This window comes from Camelus ferus, chromosome 32, assembly GCF_009834535.1.
Source record: "Camelus ferus isolate YT-003-E chromosome 32, BCGSAC_Cfer_1.0, whole genome shotgun sequence".
NCBI lineage: Eukaryota > Metazoa > Chordata > Mammalia > Artiodactyla > Camelidae > Camelus > Camelus ferus.
In genome coordinates, this window is record NC_045727.1 from 1,691,776 (window position 1) to 1,706,084 (window position 14,309).

General features: G+C 38.8%; 1 protein-coding gene across 13 annotated transcripts in view; it reads left to right on the plus strand.

Annotated features, from left to right (window-relative positions):
- The window catches only part of MPHOSPH9 (M-phase phosphoprotein 9), a 50,743-nt gene that overhangs the window by 12,687 nt on the left and 23,747 nt on the right, over window positions 1–14,309 (plus strand). For 10 of the 13 annotated variants that reach the window (XR_004316728.1, XR_004316729.1, XM_032471967.1 and 7 more), the window contains 7 exons: window positions 2,003–2,093; window positions 4,121–4,227; window positions 6,856–6,981; window positions 7,140–7,600; window positions 7,935–8,090; window positions 10,978–11,065; window positions 12,845–13,060. Coding sequence is in view for 11 of the 13 variants with exons in the window: in XM_032471967.1 (XP_032327858.1) it covers window positions 2,003–2,093; window positions 4,121–4,227; window positions 6,856–6,981; window positions 7,140–7,600; window positions 7,935–8,090; window positions 10,978–11,065; window positions 12,845–13,060 (1,245 nt within the window). In the remaining 2 variants the exon portion in view is untranslated. Of the gene's footprint in view, window positions 1–26; window positions 1,190–2,002; window positions 2,094–4,120; window positions 4,228–6,855; window positions 6,982–7,139; window positions 7,601–7,934; window positions 8,091–10,977; window positions 11,066–12,844; window positions 13,061–14,309 lie in introns of those variants that run through there. The other 3 variants (XM_032471970.1, XM_014553750.2, XM_032471975.1) reach the window with 2 other exon arrangements.

Below are 14,309 nucleotides of genomic sequence, written 5' to 3' on the forward strand. Positions count from 1 at the left end.
AGTTTTTTGCTTTTTCTTTTGTATTGTTAATTTGTTACAATTTTTTTTTTTTTTCTGTTTTTACCTTAACTGAAACTCAGTTTGTGGAGACTTTGTTATTTCTGATAAGCTTTGGGTTTGTGGTGTGTGACTCGGTTGATTCACTGTCATTTGTGACTGTAGATCAATATTTGTCTCATGTAGCCCTGTGGATCCCAGAATTTGCTGGCTAATAGAGTCACCTAAGGAGCTTTGAAAATCTGCTTATGCCCCAGGTGGTCCGCCCTCATTGGTGGGATTGTGGTCTGTGATCAGGTGGTTTAAAAGCTCCTCAGGTGATTCTTATATGCTGGAACCACTGGTCTAGCCTCATTTCTTCCTCGATTCAGCGGAGGATCAGACCAGCAGCCAGATGATCAGAAGCACTGCCTGAGAAATGCCTTTGGGGGATGAGTTTACCCAGGAGCCTGTTCTCCCTCTGGGGGTGTCAGAAGAGCAGAGGGTGAGGCTGTGATTCCCCTTGAATTTTCCCTTTTTTAAATCACCTCCTGGACAAGACAAGTTTTATTTTTCTTATTTTTTAAGGTGAATTAGATATTTTTGGTATTAAATCATTAGGGAAAATCAAGTTTCTTTGGTATTTCTAAGTTTTAGATGTAATTTAAATGGTGATAATTGCGGTTGGTGAATCTAAGACACCACACCTGAAATGCACTTCTTACCTGCATAACTCTAAATCAGGTTCTCTGGATTCACAAAAGTGAATCTTTCCTCTTTATTTCATCCTTTCTCTTCTCCCATCATTTTTTTCCGGGTTCAGTTTAAATCAGGGAATCTTTACGATCAGAATTCTCTTGGGATCCAGTTTTCTTTTTATACGATGTAGTTTATTTTGGGCACTAGCTATTTTGAAGCATGTCTTGAAATTGGTTATTGTTTAGCACAAGGATTTTCCAGAGCTCAAGTCGGTCTTTGTTTCCTTGCTCCTTTGGCGCAGCCTGGATGTTACCCTTTCCTGGGGTGTGGACTTCATGGTGGTTTTCAGATGCTGCTGGACGGCTACCGACACTAGTGAAGGTCCTTGTGCTAGGCTGAGGCCAGCTTCTTGGGGAAGACTTGCTTGCACCATACTTTGACTTCTCATTGAAAGCTGTGGCTGTTTTCTTTAGCCGATGCCCTGTTTGCTGAGAAGAGAGCAGCAGGCTGCCGTGTGAGTGCGCCTCCCTCCAGCGATGTCGTGTGTGTCGCCTCAGTGCACTGAGTGGCACCTCAGAACCGGGAGAGGGTCAGAATAGTGCGCTTGGGATTTTTCATTTACTCTTCTGCAGTCAGCTTTTCCTGGGCTGTTAAGTACTGAGACTCAACAGAAATTTGAACAGGTAGGAGTTTTAGGGGAGACATTTGAAGAAAAAGAAGTAAAGTGGTGCCTTAGAAGGCGGAGGGGTAACCCTTCCTTGGTAGGTAGAATGCCATCCTCTTACTGTGCTTTTGCAGTGTGTCCACGGATGGCTGTAAGCAAATGCAACTTAAATCCTTTTTAACAGGAATTAAAAGTTTGATGATGGTGGTGCTGATAAGAAAAATTCCGATGAAAATAATTTTTCACATATCTCTGTTTGGAAACAGGTTTCTTATGGCAATACCAGAGATAGTGTGAGGAGAGATTAGCTCAGAATTTTTTTAGAATTAAGGATAAGCAAGCATCTTGAGCCTTTTCTGGTAACCAGTTATTAAATACATTTTCAATCTGCACTTGTAACACCTGCTTTTAGTTTCTCCTTCCAGCTTCACAGAGAGTCAGAATAAACTTTAGTGAATTTACACGGGAATAGAAAATTCTTCACTGTTAATTGCTGTCACTGCATTCTTGTGACCACGGGGAAGGCCACTCTTGCTTTCTTCGTGAACCCTCGGAAAGCTTCTCTGCGCCTGGGTTTCACACCTGGCTCTCATTCCTCGGGTCAGCAGTTTGTGCCTAATGATTTTTGGCTGTCAGCTAATAGTTTTCTTTCTTAAATTGTAGTCTGATTTCATTGCTGCTACACATGCTCAAGCTTTTTACCTCAAAAAACCAGATGAGAGTCCAAAATCTTGGATGTCTGATTCAGGAACAGGTATGATACTTATATTTTTAAAGGGTTTTTTTTAATAACTTGTGTGCATTTCTCATAGGATATCATGTACAGTATAGTGGAGTGGTTTCTGTAAATGTATGGTGTGTTGTCTTGGGCCTCCAGTAGCTGTAACTTCTTTACTTGCCTTAATTTTTACAAGTTCTGTAGAGACAGAAGTACTTTTGCAGTTATTTCAAATGGCTGCAAAAATCATCTCGGCACTTTTCACGCGCTCCAAAATGAATTAAGAAATTCAAACCCTCTGTGAGCCATTCATTACTCTCCATGGTGAGCTTCTTTTAGTTTTAATGGCTTTACATACTGACTTTTTTTCCACAATCCCACATCCAATTTAAGATGAACTAGCTTTACAGACTTTATCATCACTAAATCTGCCTTACAAAAAAAAATAGTGAAAGGCGTTCTTCAAGTTGAAAGGAGAAGACAGTAATTAGTAACAGGAACACATGCGAGAATATGAAACACATTAATCAAGGTAAATATATAGTCAAATAAGAAGACTCTAAATTTGTGATACAGTGGTGTGTTAATAACTTAATTCTAGTGTAAAAGTTAGAGAACAAATGTATTAAAAATACCCATAGCGTCAATAACTTGTTAATTGGTAAGCACACAATATTAACAATATTAAAATGTAATTTGTGACATTGAAAACATAAACTACTAGTAAGGGGGGTGAAAGTGTCTATTTTTGTATGTTACCAAAGTGAAGTTGTTATCAGCTTAGAATAGACTATTATATCTATAAGATTCTTTTTACCTTTATTGAGATATAATTGACAAATAAAATTATATTTAAAGTGAAAAAAAAAGATGAACTAGCTTTGCCTTATGAAAACTGGCAGAATCCAGCCACCTCTCACACCTTCCTGCGCTCACCCTCACGGAGCCCCGGCCCCTGCCCCCTGGCTTCCTGCGGGCTTCCCAGCCAGCCTCCCTGCTGCCATCCTCGCACCGTCCATCTAGTCTCCACACAGCAGCCAGGATGATTCTTCTTAAAGACAAGTCAGCTCATGTGACTCCTCTGTGCGGACCCTGCGGCGGGTCCACTTCCCGCGGAGGAGCAGCCGGAGTCTGTCCTACAGAGGCCTGGGGAGATGAGCCCTGCTCTCGGACCTCACTGCGGCTACTCTCCCCCTTTCTCTGCTTCAGCAGCAGAGAGGCTGTTCGCTCAAATGTGCCAGATAAGTTCTCGTTCCAGGGCTTTTGCTGTTTGCTTTATGTGAAATGTTCTCCCCTGCTTTTGGGGGGAACTCCCTCATAAATGGCTCACACGGCCAACCCTGAGCCCCCTATTCAGAAAGAGTGCCTGCCCTCCCTTCCACACACACTGCGTATTCCCTTATCCCCAGATTTTCAGGTTCCCACCTCCTAACACACTGTATGTATTGCATGATTTACTTACTGCTCGTGGTGCCCCCTTCCCGCCCACACCTCTCCCCGCAGCTGACACAGTAAATGCTCGATAAATACCCAAATTATTGAATTCTTTGCATTGCTTCTGTGTAAGTCTGTACTGTGCATAAAGAAATTTAAAAAAAAGTATGTTTTTAATTTTTAAAAGTTTATTTATTTTTATTTATTTATTGGGGGAGGTCATTAGGTCTATTTATTCATTTATTGTTAGTTTTTTCTTTTTCCTTTTTTTTAATGGAGGTGCTGGGGATTAAGCCCAGGGTCTCAGGCATGCTAAGTAAGCACACGCTCTACCACTTGAGCCATATCCTTCCCCACCTTAAAATACATTTTAAATAGCACTAGTTTATCTTGACTTTTAATAATATGATAGTTCAGTTTAAAATCCTTGGGTCATTAAGTTAGGGCTTTTACATGGCAAGGCATTTATATGAATTTTTTCCCTTCCAAATTCAATTTCCTGTATCCAGAGAGCCAAAAACTAGTTACTTCCCATATTTAATTTTCTTCAGGTAGAAATAAGTCATTCTACAAAGCATTTTTGTTCTTTTTCCTCACCCTTATCTATCTGGTATGTTTGTGCACGTTAGGACTGACTTACTGGAAACTGGAGGAGAAGGACACGTATCACTCTTTGCCTGAGACTTTAGAGAAGGCGTTTGCACCGGCCTCCTCCACGGATATATTACCCAGCCAGGTAACTTAATAACATGTGACATGTGCATATTTGTGTTATACATTGTAGTCAAGTATTCTATTTCATTTATACATTTTTTATGTGTCAGTTTCTGATACACAGAAAAAAAGCACGGGCTTTAAATCACACTTGCCTGCTTTCAAATTTAGTATCTGTCATTCATTGCCTGTGTGATCCTAGGAAAGTTACTTAAAAATGAAATTAAAAATGCCCGGTTACTGTTTTGTGCAATTAAATGACATGGTTTTGTGCCCGCTATTTTAAATATAGCAGGTATAGATAAACTTCTTCTCTTTTCCCAGACCTGGTTTTGATTTCACATTCTATTATACCCTCCTGCTGATCCATTTGTACAATAATTATGAGCAATTTAATTTGCTATATTGATTTTCTTTGAGCAAAAAATGTAAATATTCTGTTAACTTCAGAGCAGAGAAATAAAAACATCCAGTATATGTACATTGAAGTGTATATCTCACTTCTGTGTTTAGGTCAGGTGATGAGAGAGTAGGTTGGGGGAAGGAGAGATACAGTTGAGGCAGCCACGAGTGTCAGGCGTGGATGAATGGGACAACGTGGGACCAGCATGTTTGCAGACCTCAGAGTCCCAGAGATGGGCAGGAACCAGCATTCCATCCTTCAGGAAAGGAGTGAAAATAGAAACAGATAAACACAAAGAGGGAAGGGCGGGGGAAGTGAGATTGTGAGGGGCCTGGGAGACTCAGTGGGCTTTGCAGTTCAGGGCTCACTGTGCGACTTGGTCTGCGACATCAGTAAATTGTTACTTTATTTTGTTGACTCTAAGGTGGCCATCAATTTTAAGAATTCCTGTCTCATATTCTACCATGAAAAAAATTTGTCAATTAGACTGATACAATGGTTTCTTATCACCTAGAATTTATAATTTTTCTTATAGAAGGAGCTTGCAGACTCAAACATGCATTTTTATCATATAGTTCTCATACATACGTAAAAAGAAAAATGTAAGTATAATAAGTTGATTGAAGCTTCTTCACCTACAGGGGCTTACCTTCTACACTCCTCTCTTTTGAAGTCAGTGTTGGTTTCTGTATTTTCCACACACCATTCTCCTCGGTCCACCAAGCACATTGGTAGTTTGGTATTTACCAAAATGGGCGAAAGGCCTCGGAGCTGAGTTTTTGCCTGTCTTGGCAGTTATATAGGACTGGCCTGCTGGTGACTCCCAGATGGGGAATGCTGCTGAATATATCTGACTCACTGTCTCTTCCACACTGGTTCTCAGGGGCTCCAGCATAGCCTCTAGGATTTTTTTCCCAGCTGCTAACACCTATTTGGCCAATTTTGATGGTTCTTTTATTTGCTTGTGAGCAGGCAGTGACAATTATGTCACAGCTGCTACTTGATTGAAAGCATTTGTAAGATGCCATTAATTACAAGACGCATCCTCACTTCAGAGATGTTAAATTGTGAAAAGCAAAGAAATCATAAAAGTGGTGGAAAATGTTACCTCATTTTACCATGAGCTCTAACTAGAATAATTGCAACTGTTCACCTGGCCGGCGGGCAGGATTCCTCAGGCTGGAGCCGTGGCCGGAGAGCGGCTGTTCGTCATAGGCTTCGGACTTGGAAGGCTCCTAGGTTGATGGCACATAAAAAGTTAAATTCAGAGCAGGATTGTAGAAACTGTGGTAAATTTTAAGGGTTTACATTTAACAAATTAATGCCTTTAGTGCACACACAAAATGTATAATGAATTGCCTTATTCACAAGCTAGTTATAGGATTTATTAAAAAATATGAATTCATGGTGCTTTGTAGTCTATGTGGGATCTGGAAATGGGACAGTTTAAAAGTTTAAAGCCATAAAATGTGTGTGTTCTTTCAGTGCTTTCAGTGTATCTCTTGCTGAATCTGTAATCTCATTTGAGAGAATGTCCACAGTTTAAATTCGAGGCCCAGGGTTGAGTGGTACCCCATCACGCCCTGCAGTAAGTCTCACCTTGAGATCGTTTAAGCCAGGGCTTTACTACTTGGAGCTTAGGCCTCTCTGCAGCACTTCCAGCGTAGCCAAGCCCTGGTTTCAGCTGTGGAAGCTCAGATCGTATCTTCTTTTACTAATTCAGAAAGGGGCTTCTTTTCATTGGGTAACTTCTTTCTTAAAACTTTTTGTTGCCTGCCAACTCTTAAACGTGAATATCACTACAGAGATAGGGAACTCCACCTTGTGACAGCAGTCTGTGCCTTTGAACCACAGGAAATTAATCTGGCCAGAAGTTTTCTTGTCCTGCTTCATTCATTCATTATAAAGTCTCTTCTTACCTCAAAACTTGGTGCTTATTTTGAGTAGGGAAATTACCAAGGAATTTATTCTTTGGAAGTTTTCGTAGGCTGCTAAGTATCTTAGGTTCAAATTATCTTCTTAATATTTATTGTTAGGGGATATGAAATTTTTTTATTCTGAGGGAGCCTCATAATAGGTAATGACTTCCAAACTCTTATTGCAAGTCTGACATTCTAGGGTCTCAGTTTATTTAAAATTTTTCAAAAATCTTTGTATGGTGCTGATCTTGATATCAGGAAAGTAAGCTTTTCTCATCATTGATTCATTGATAATACTATTTAAATAATTCTGTTTCATATCTTTAAGTCTAATACTAGTAATGAGATGAAGCTACCGTCACTGAAGGACATTTATCATAAAAAACAAAGGGAGAACAAGCAGTTACCCGAGAGGAATCTCACTTCTGCTTCCAGCTCAGTTCGTCCGCCAGAGGTAAAGTTGCCGGCACCGCTGCGTGGAAGTGGAAGGTGCTTCAGGACTCACTCTCGTCTCGGGCTTCCTGTCCCCTAGGAGACCTGAAGCCTACTCGCTTTCAAACAGAGCAGTGGGTACCCTGGCGAGAGCTTACCGTTGTCTGTCTTGTCTTCTAGGTACTGACTCTAGACCCCACGTTACACGTGAAGCCAAATCAGCAGATTTCAGGGATTCACCCCCGTGGCTTTTTGAGTGCCCTTGATGACAGAACATCCTTTTCACCGGACTCTGTTCTGGAACCTAGTATGTCTAGTCACTCTGACGTAGACTCGTTTTCACAGGAAAGTCATGTCGCTTCTCAGTTATCTGGATTCCCAAAGTATCCTTCAAATAAAAAAGTTTCACCAGTGGGTTCTTGGAAAAATCACGCGTTCCACAGCGACAGTAGGACCAGCTCCACGTTTCCTTCCGTATGTACCATCGGCAGTAACGACGTCTCAGTCAGCACCGTGGACGAAGAGGACGCTGTCACGGTAACTTCCGCCTCAGTCAGTCCGTCCCAGCTCCCAGGTGCAGCCAACAGTGTCCCGGACTGCTTTGCACTGGCTTCCCTGGAAGATCCTGTCATACTGTCCAAGTACGTATTTCAGTGACTGGCTTGTGATGTCAGTAGACTTTCTGTGAGGGCCTGCTTGAATGATGGAAATTGTTTTTGTTGAACTTCAGTAATAAAAAATTTTTTAAAATATGTAATATTTTTTAGGTAGAGCATCTAAAAAATAATCCATGTCTTTTTTCCTTCACTTTATTAGTTGTCAATTTGATATTTTAATCTATTATATTTTCTGTGGGTGTACAAAGGGAAGTGGCTGTATTTTTGCTTATGAGAATAATTTTGTTCGTGGTTTTTCTTATTGAGATAGAGTGTGGGGAGATGTTTTCTTAATAACTTTTTCCAATCTTACCAACAGGATCAGGCAGAACCTGAAGGAAAAGCATGCTCGACACATAGCGGATCTTCGAGCTTATTATGAGTCAGAGATAAATAGTTTGAAACAGAAACTGGAGGCAAAAGAAATTTCTGCAGTTGAAGATTGGAAGAAAACCAATCAAATTCTTGTAGATAGGTAAAGCTTGTAATTTAATTGTAAACTTAGTGTTTCTCCACCTTGGATTTATTATTTTCCCTGAAGTATAATCTATCGTGATGATAGAACACTTTGAAAACATGTGCTTTGTATTGGAAAATTTTCACAGAGAAACATGTTTGCCTAAGTAATTATTTTTAAAGATTTGAGCCAACTCACAAAACACTGATAACGGATGAGAACATTTTTTCATGTGGGTGAAATACTGAGACAGTCAAGCAGATTTTGTGTATGTAAAGGAATGTCATTTTTAGGGGGATTAGTACTATGTGTGGATTCCCTAATAAGTCTATGACTGACTGAAGGCCTGGGGTAGTTGTCAACCTTTTTCACACCCAGATATGCTTAACTTTAACCCAGACACTCATGAACCTGTGGAAGTAATTATCTCGTTCAGAAAATCCGTAGAAACACAGGGGAGAATGGTCTTACATTAGGGATGGCTTTACACTTATTTTAGAGAGAATCATTTACAAAATTTGATGCTTTTATACTATTAATAGCAATGTACTTGCAACATACTTTGCGAATGGAATTAAACAGACTGAAAACTGATTGGGGCTAGATGACAGCAAAGAATTCTTCTCCAGGGCAAAAAGACAAAGCCCCTTGAGAAAAGATTAGTAGGGAACTGAAATCTTCTGGTTCAGTTAACAGTTTAACTTGTGGAATTCTAGGAAAACTAGCTACACATTTGTGGCTGCTGTGGTTAACATGCTGTCTTAGTCCTGATTATTTCTATAGCTTCCATTTTGCTGTAGGTGGTGAGGATGGGGGTACAATGGTAGAAGTAATTTGAAAAGAAGCAGAAAAAAAAATCAATTTTAGGTTTTCTGGGACAAAAGGGAAAGATAGCAGGCTAGGGGAAGTCGGTCCTTCTTTTTGTTTTGTTTCCTTTTTTTAAGAAGGCAGCGATGACCACAGGTACTTCCTGTTGGAAAACAGGAAATAGGAAAGCAGCCTACTACCTGTAGACCTTGTTTGGTCCGAGACAGAGTGCAGAGAAGGCATGGAGTAAAGGAGAGCTAATTAAAACATTTTTATGTCTAAAAGCTGTCAGTGCACACAGAGCAGTGGGAGAATGTAGGAGGAGCAAGTTGGGAGTCAGGGTTTTAAATAAGCGGTTGTGTTACAGCAGTAACAGCAGTAACCTGAGGGAATGTCCGATACCACGCAGACAACGAGCAACACGTTCTTTTCTCCTGCTGCCCCCAAGAGCACGTGATTTGGCCTACAGGATAAAGCTATGTGCTAGAGGACAGTAGAGACAAAATGAGAAGTTGCAGTCATTTAGAACTGGGGAAACAATTCACCTAAGACAAAAGCCAGTACTATGTTGTCAGTATACACAGTAGATTTTTTCAGATTTAAAATTGCACATTGGAGAATCCCCCTGCTGCTGCAAATGGGGCTGTTCACACTTAACCTTGTCGCACAGTGGCCACTTAGGGGATGAGACCTATGGCATACCAGAATCAGTGTGGCAATTAAAACAGAACGATAACAGTTAATACACCTACACTTAACTATTTAGTGATCTTTGTTTCAAGAACAGTTTCATCAGTGTTTCATTTTTGTAAAGCATTAATGCATAGTGGTTCAGAGCATGGGCTCTGGAGCCGGACTGCCTGGCTTAGAATCCCAGTGTGACTCGGGAGGAACTTAACTTTTCTGTCTTCGTTTTCTCATTTGTGAAATGAGAATGATAACAACCCTTACTCACAGGATTGTGAGGGTGAATGTAGAGTGCTTGACATAGACTGGGCGTGTGATCAGTGCCACAAAAGTATTAGCTTTTATTCACAATACATCATTAAACACTGGGTCACAAAGTTACCGAATTCTTCCATGTATTTTGTTATTTTGAGGTTCTATGCTAATTAACTTGACAAAGAAAGTAATTATAAGAATAAGCATTCATGCTAATTTGAAACAGTACAGAAGGATTTAATAGGAAGTCTCCCTACCTCAAGCTCTCCTTTCACATCCTAGACTTAACTTTTCACATCCTTCTAGAAATCATGATGTATACACATACAGATGTTGTCATAACAAATATAAAGTTACTTTATGCAGTCTTCTATGTCTTACTTCTTATTTTTTAATGTGGTGAAATAACCGTTTTAACTATTTACCATTTTAACTATTTTTAAGTGTACAGTTCAGTGACATTAAGTATATTCACATTGTTACGCTAACATCACCACCATCCATTTTTTAGAACTTTTTATTTTGCAAAACTGTCACTCTGTGCCCATTAAACAACTCCTCCCCACTACCCCGAGCCCGAGCCCTGGGCAACCATCATTCTACTTTCTGTCTCTATTAATTTGATTCTTCTGAGTATCTTGTATAAATGGAATCATACAGTATTTGTCCTTTCGTGACTGGTTTATTTCACTCAGCATGGTGTCCTTGAGGTTCATCCATGTTGTAGCATGTGTTAGAATTTCCTTCCTTTCTACAAATGAATAATACTCTGTTTTGTGTGCACACGTGCACGCGCGCACACACACAGACACTCTCTGCATTTGATTGTTCATCCATTGATGGATACTAGGTTGCATTCATCTTTTGGCTATTGTGAATAATGCTTTCATGAACATTCATGCACAAGAGACTGCTCATATCTTGTTTTTTTCACTTGATATTTCTCAGAGATCTTTTCATATCATTTTTCATTTTCTCCAGAGACCATCATATCGTTAGATTCTTTGGGATATATTTTACTAAAGTGGCATCCTTAGTCTTAGCTTAACATTAAGAATTTGTTTTATGTAATATTTTGGAGGATCAGATTTTTATAATACTTTTAAGGGAAAGGATTTTATCTTCTAATTGTTTTGTTTCAATATATGGTTTTCAGATGTAGCCAGTTAGACATTGCTCTGAATGAAGCTACTAGTCGTGTGAGAGCACTTGAAAATAAGAATAACTTACTGGAAAGAGAAGTGGTAAGTAAACACTCTACTTTTTGTTGTTGTTCTGGTGGCTTAATGTTAAAAATTTAAGACTTTTTATTAATTGAACTTTAGAGACAAATGCATAATTTTATAAAAACATTGGTTATATATTGTCTGTCTTCTTCTTTAGAATGTCTTATTGTTAAGTTTGTATTTTGAGGGCTGCTGGCTTCATATACTATAAACTTTTACCCTTTAATGAAAATTTTTTTTTATTGGGAAATACTTTGCATATCATAAAATCAACCCTTTTAAAGTGTACAATTCAGTGGTTGTTAGTATATTCACAAGTTTGTGCAACTGTCACCACAATCAAGTTTATTTGATTTATTTATCCCCCACCTTTTCCCTTGGTAACCATGGATTTGTTTTCTATGCCTATGCATCTGTTTCTGTTTTGTAAATAAGTTCATTTGTATCATTTTTTTAGATTCCACATGTAAGTGGTAACATATGGTATTTTTCTTTCTCTTTCTGACTTAGTTCACTTTGTATGACAATCTCCATGTCCATCCATGTGGCTGCAAACGGCATTAGTTTATTCTTTTTTATGGCTAAGTAGTATTCCATTGTGTGTGTGTGTGTACATACCACAACTTCTTTATCCAGTTATCTGTCAATGGATATTTAGCTTGCTTCCATGTCTTGGCTATTGTAGATAGTCACCACAATCAATTTTAGAACTTTTTTTTCTCACTCAAAAAGAAACTCCAAACCTCTCAGCCATTATGGGTTTATACACACCCTTCTCCTCAGCCACGAGCAACCAAGACTCTACTTTGTCTTTTTATGGACAGAAGGATTCATACGACGTGTGAACTTATGTGTCTGGCTTCTTTCGCTCAACATCATGTTCTCAAGGTTTATGCACAGTGTAGCGTGGGCCACTACTTCCCTTGTTTTCATGACTGAATAATGTTCCATTGTAGGGCCACACACCACATTCTGCTTATCCGTTCATGAGGCGACGAGTATTTGGGTTATTTTCATGTTTTGGCTATGGTGAATGATAATGCTATGAATATTTGTATACAAAATTTTATGTGGACGTGTTTTCAGTTTTCTTGGATATGTAACTAGGAATGCATAAACTTTTCCTCTTAAATAACTTTTTTCCAATGCATTACCAAGTTTTATTCTCCTGTGTGTAGCCTTACAAACAATGTTTTGGTGGAAAATGCCAGTTACATTCTAGACATTGTTTCTTTGTCTTTGATGGTTTTTTTTTTTTTTTTTATCTTTATCTCCTCCTCAGTTGTAAACTTCATGAAGTCAGGGACCTGTCTTTGTGTTAATCTTATATTTCTGGCACCCTAGTGCCCAGCACCTAGTGAATATTATTCAATTAGTGATTACTGCATGAGTATTAATGTATCAGATGTATTTTGAATTTTCTCTTTTATTTTCCTAGTAAATGAGAGAATAGGATAAGAAATGCCTTTTTTCCTCTAAATATTAATGTGGGACAACAAATCCTAGCTGTACTTTCATAGTCACTGCCCGAGGGCCATGGTTATATTTTCCTCCTTTAAGTGACCTACAGGTGAGCCCTGGAATCATAGAGCATCAGGCAGTGGTTTTCTGTGTATTATTCTGTAGAGTAGTCCTTTCTAGTCTCCAGCCCAGGATATAACGATATGTTACGTTTGTTCATTTCCATTTATGGTTTGTTTTATTACTTTTCTGTGTCTTAATATCTGCAGTTTATTAGCTGCTATTGATACATTTTTTTTTAAATTAAAAATAATGTATTATCCTTGTCTTTTGTAGAGTGATTTCAGAGAACGCTTCAACGCAGCCAGCAGTGCCTCCAAAATTTTGCAGGAAAGAATTGAGGAAATGAGAACAAGTAATAAAGAAAAAGACAATACCATTATTCGGCTAAAATCTAGACTTCAGGATTTAGAAGAGGCATTTGAGAATGCTTACAAACTCTCAGATGATAAGGAGGCGAGACTAAAACAAGAAAACAAAATGTTTCAAGATGTAAGTGGCAAGTGATGGTATCTCAGTGACACGGTTGGCTAAAAGTGATTTCAGATACTCTGGTCTAACAAGCTGTTATGACTTTTTCCACGTTTGTTTTCATTTTACATAACTTTACTGTAGCTGCAAGTATACGTATTGCCTTCTGATTGAGTCAGCTGGGTCTTATCTTGAAGCAGGAAGTTGGGCTTTCAGAACTGGTGTCACTCCCACGCCTTTCTGTCTCTAGCAGGTCGGCTTTGAGCTGTCTTAAGTCAACATCTGTGTGTCTGGTAAAACGAACCAGATTTACAGCGGCTTGGTAGAATTTTTAACTTTGATTTAATTTCACTTAAAATTTAGAATTGTGTAACCTTGAAACCGGCTCAGGTTTCAGGTTGTTTTTTTTTTCCCCTAAGTTTTTCTTAATATCCTTTGTCATGGGACATAAAAATCTGAAAGTATTTCAGCTGTTGAAGTTTTCTTCCTGGTAGCTTTAGATTTGATTCTTGCTGCTTTGTTTTTTTGAAGTTTCTTTTCATGAAGGTAATACATATAAATAGTTTAAATAGTCAAAACTGAAATGAGAAACAGCAGTCTCCTCCACCTCGCCCTGCCTTGGAGTCCTTTACCTTAGAGGCCATTATTTTCAGCTCTTTATGCTATTTCTTCTAAAGGTTTGCTCATGTTTCTAAACAACAAACTTACATTGCTCTTTTCCCTGTCAGTTTCAGACGTTGTATATTGACTTCCTTCTGTGCAAGGTCACGGTTTAGCTCCCCACACAAACTCTTCTCCCCCTCCTTCCAGTGTGGTTCGTATATTTAATGGATTCTAAGAAGCTTATTCTTTTACATTTCGACAGCTCTGACATTGGACTGCATATTTACATTACAGTGTTATATTTTACCTGGCAGCATTTTTTTCTCTTAGTATTTTAGTAAATAATAATACATAAAGTAGTATGATTTCCAGTCAGTGTTGTCTTAGATTTTAAATATAATGTATTGTCATTTATAGGTGAATCAGAATTCAGTATTATGTCGATGCACATATTTTTCAGAGCTAAGCTGCAGTGTTCAGTGATTATATTTCCTGTCTCTTACAACGTTTATTATTCCTAGCTTAATAATTGCCTTCTTAAAAATCTGCTTAGTTTTTTATATGCACAGAGCTTACTTTCCCCCCGCCTCCCCAGTACGCTTGCTTCAGTCTGAACTGATTGCCCTTCAGGTCTCTTACACAGATTTCTAGGACTTGACTTGGTCAT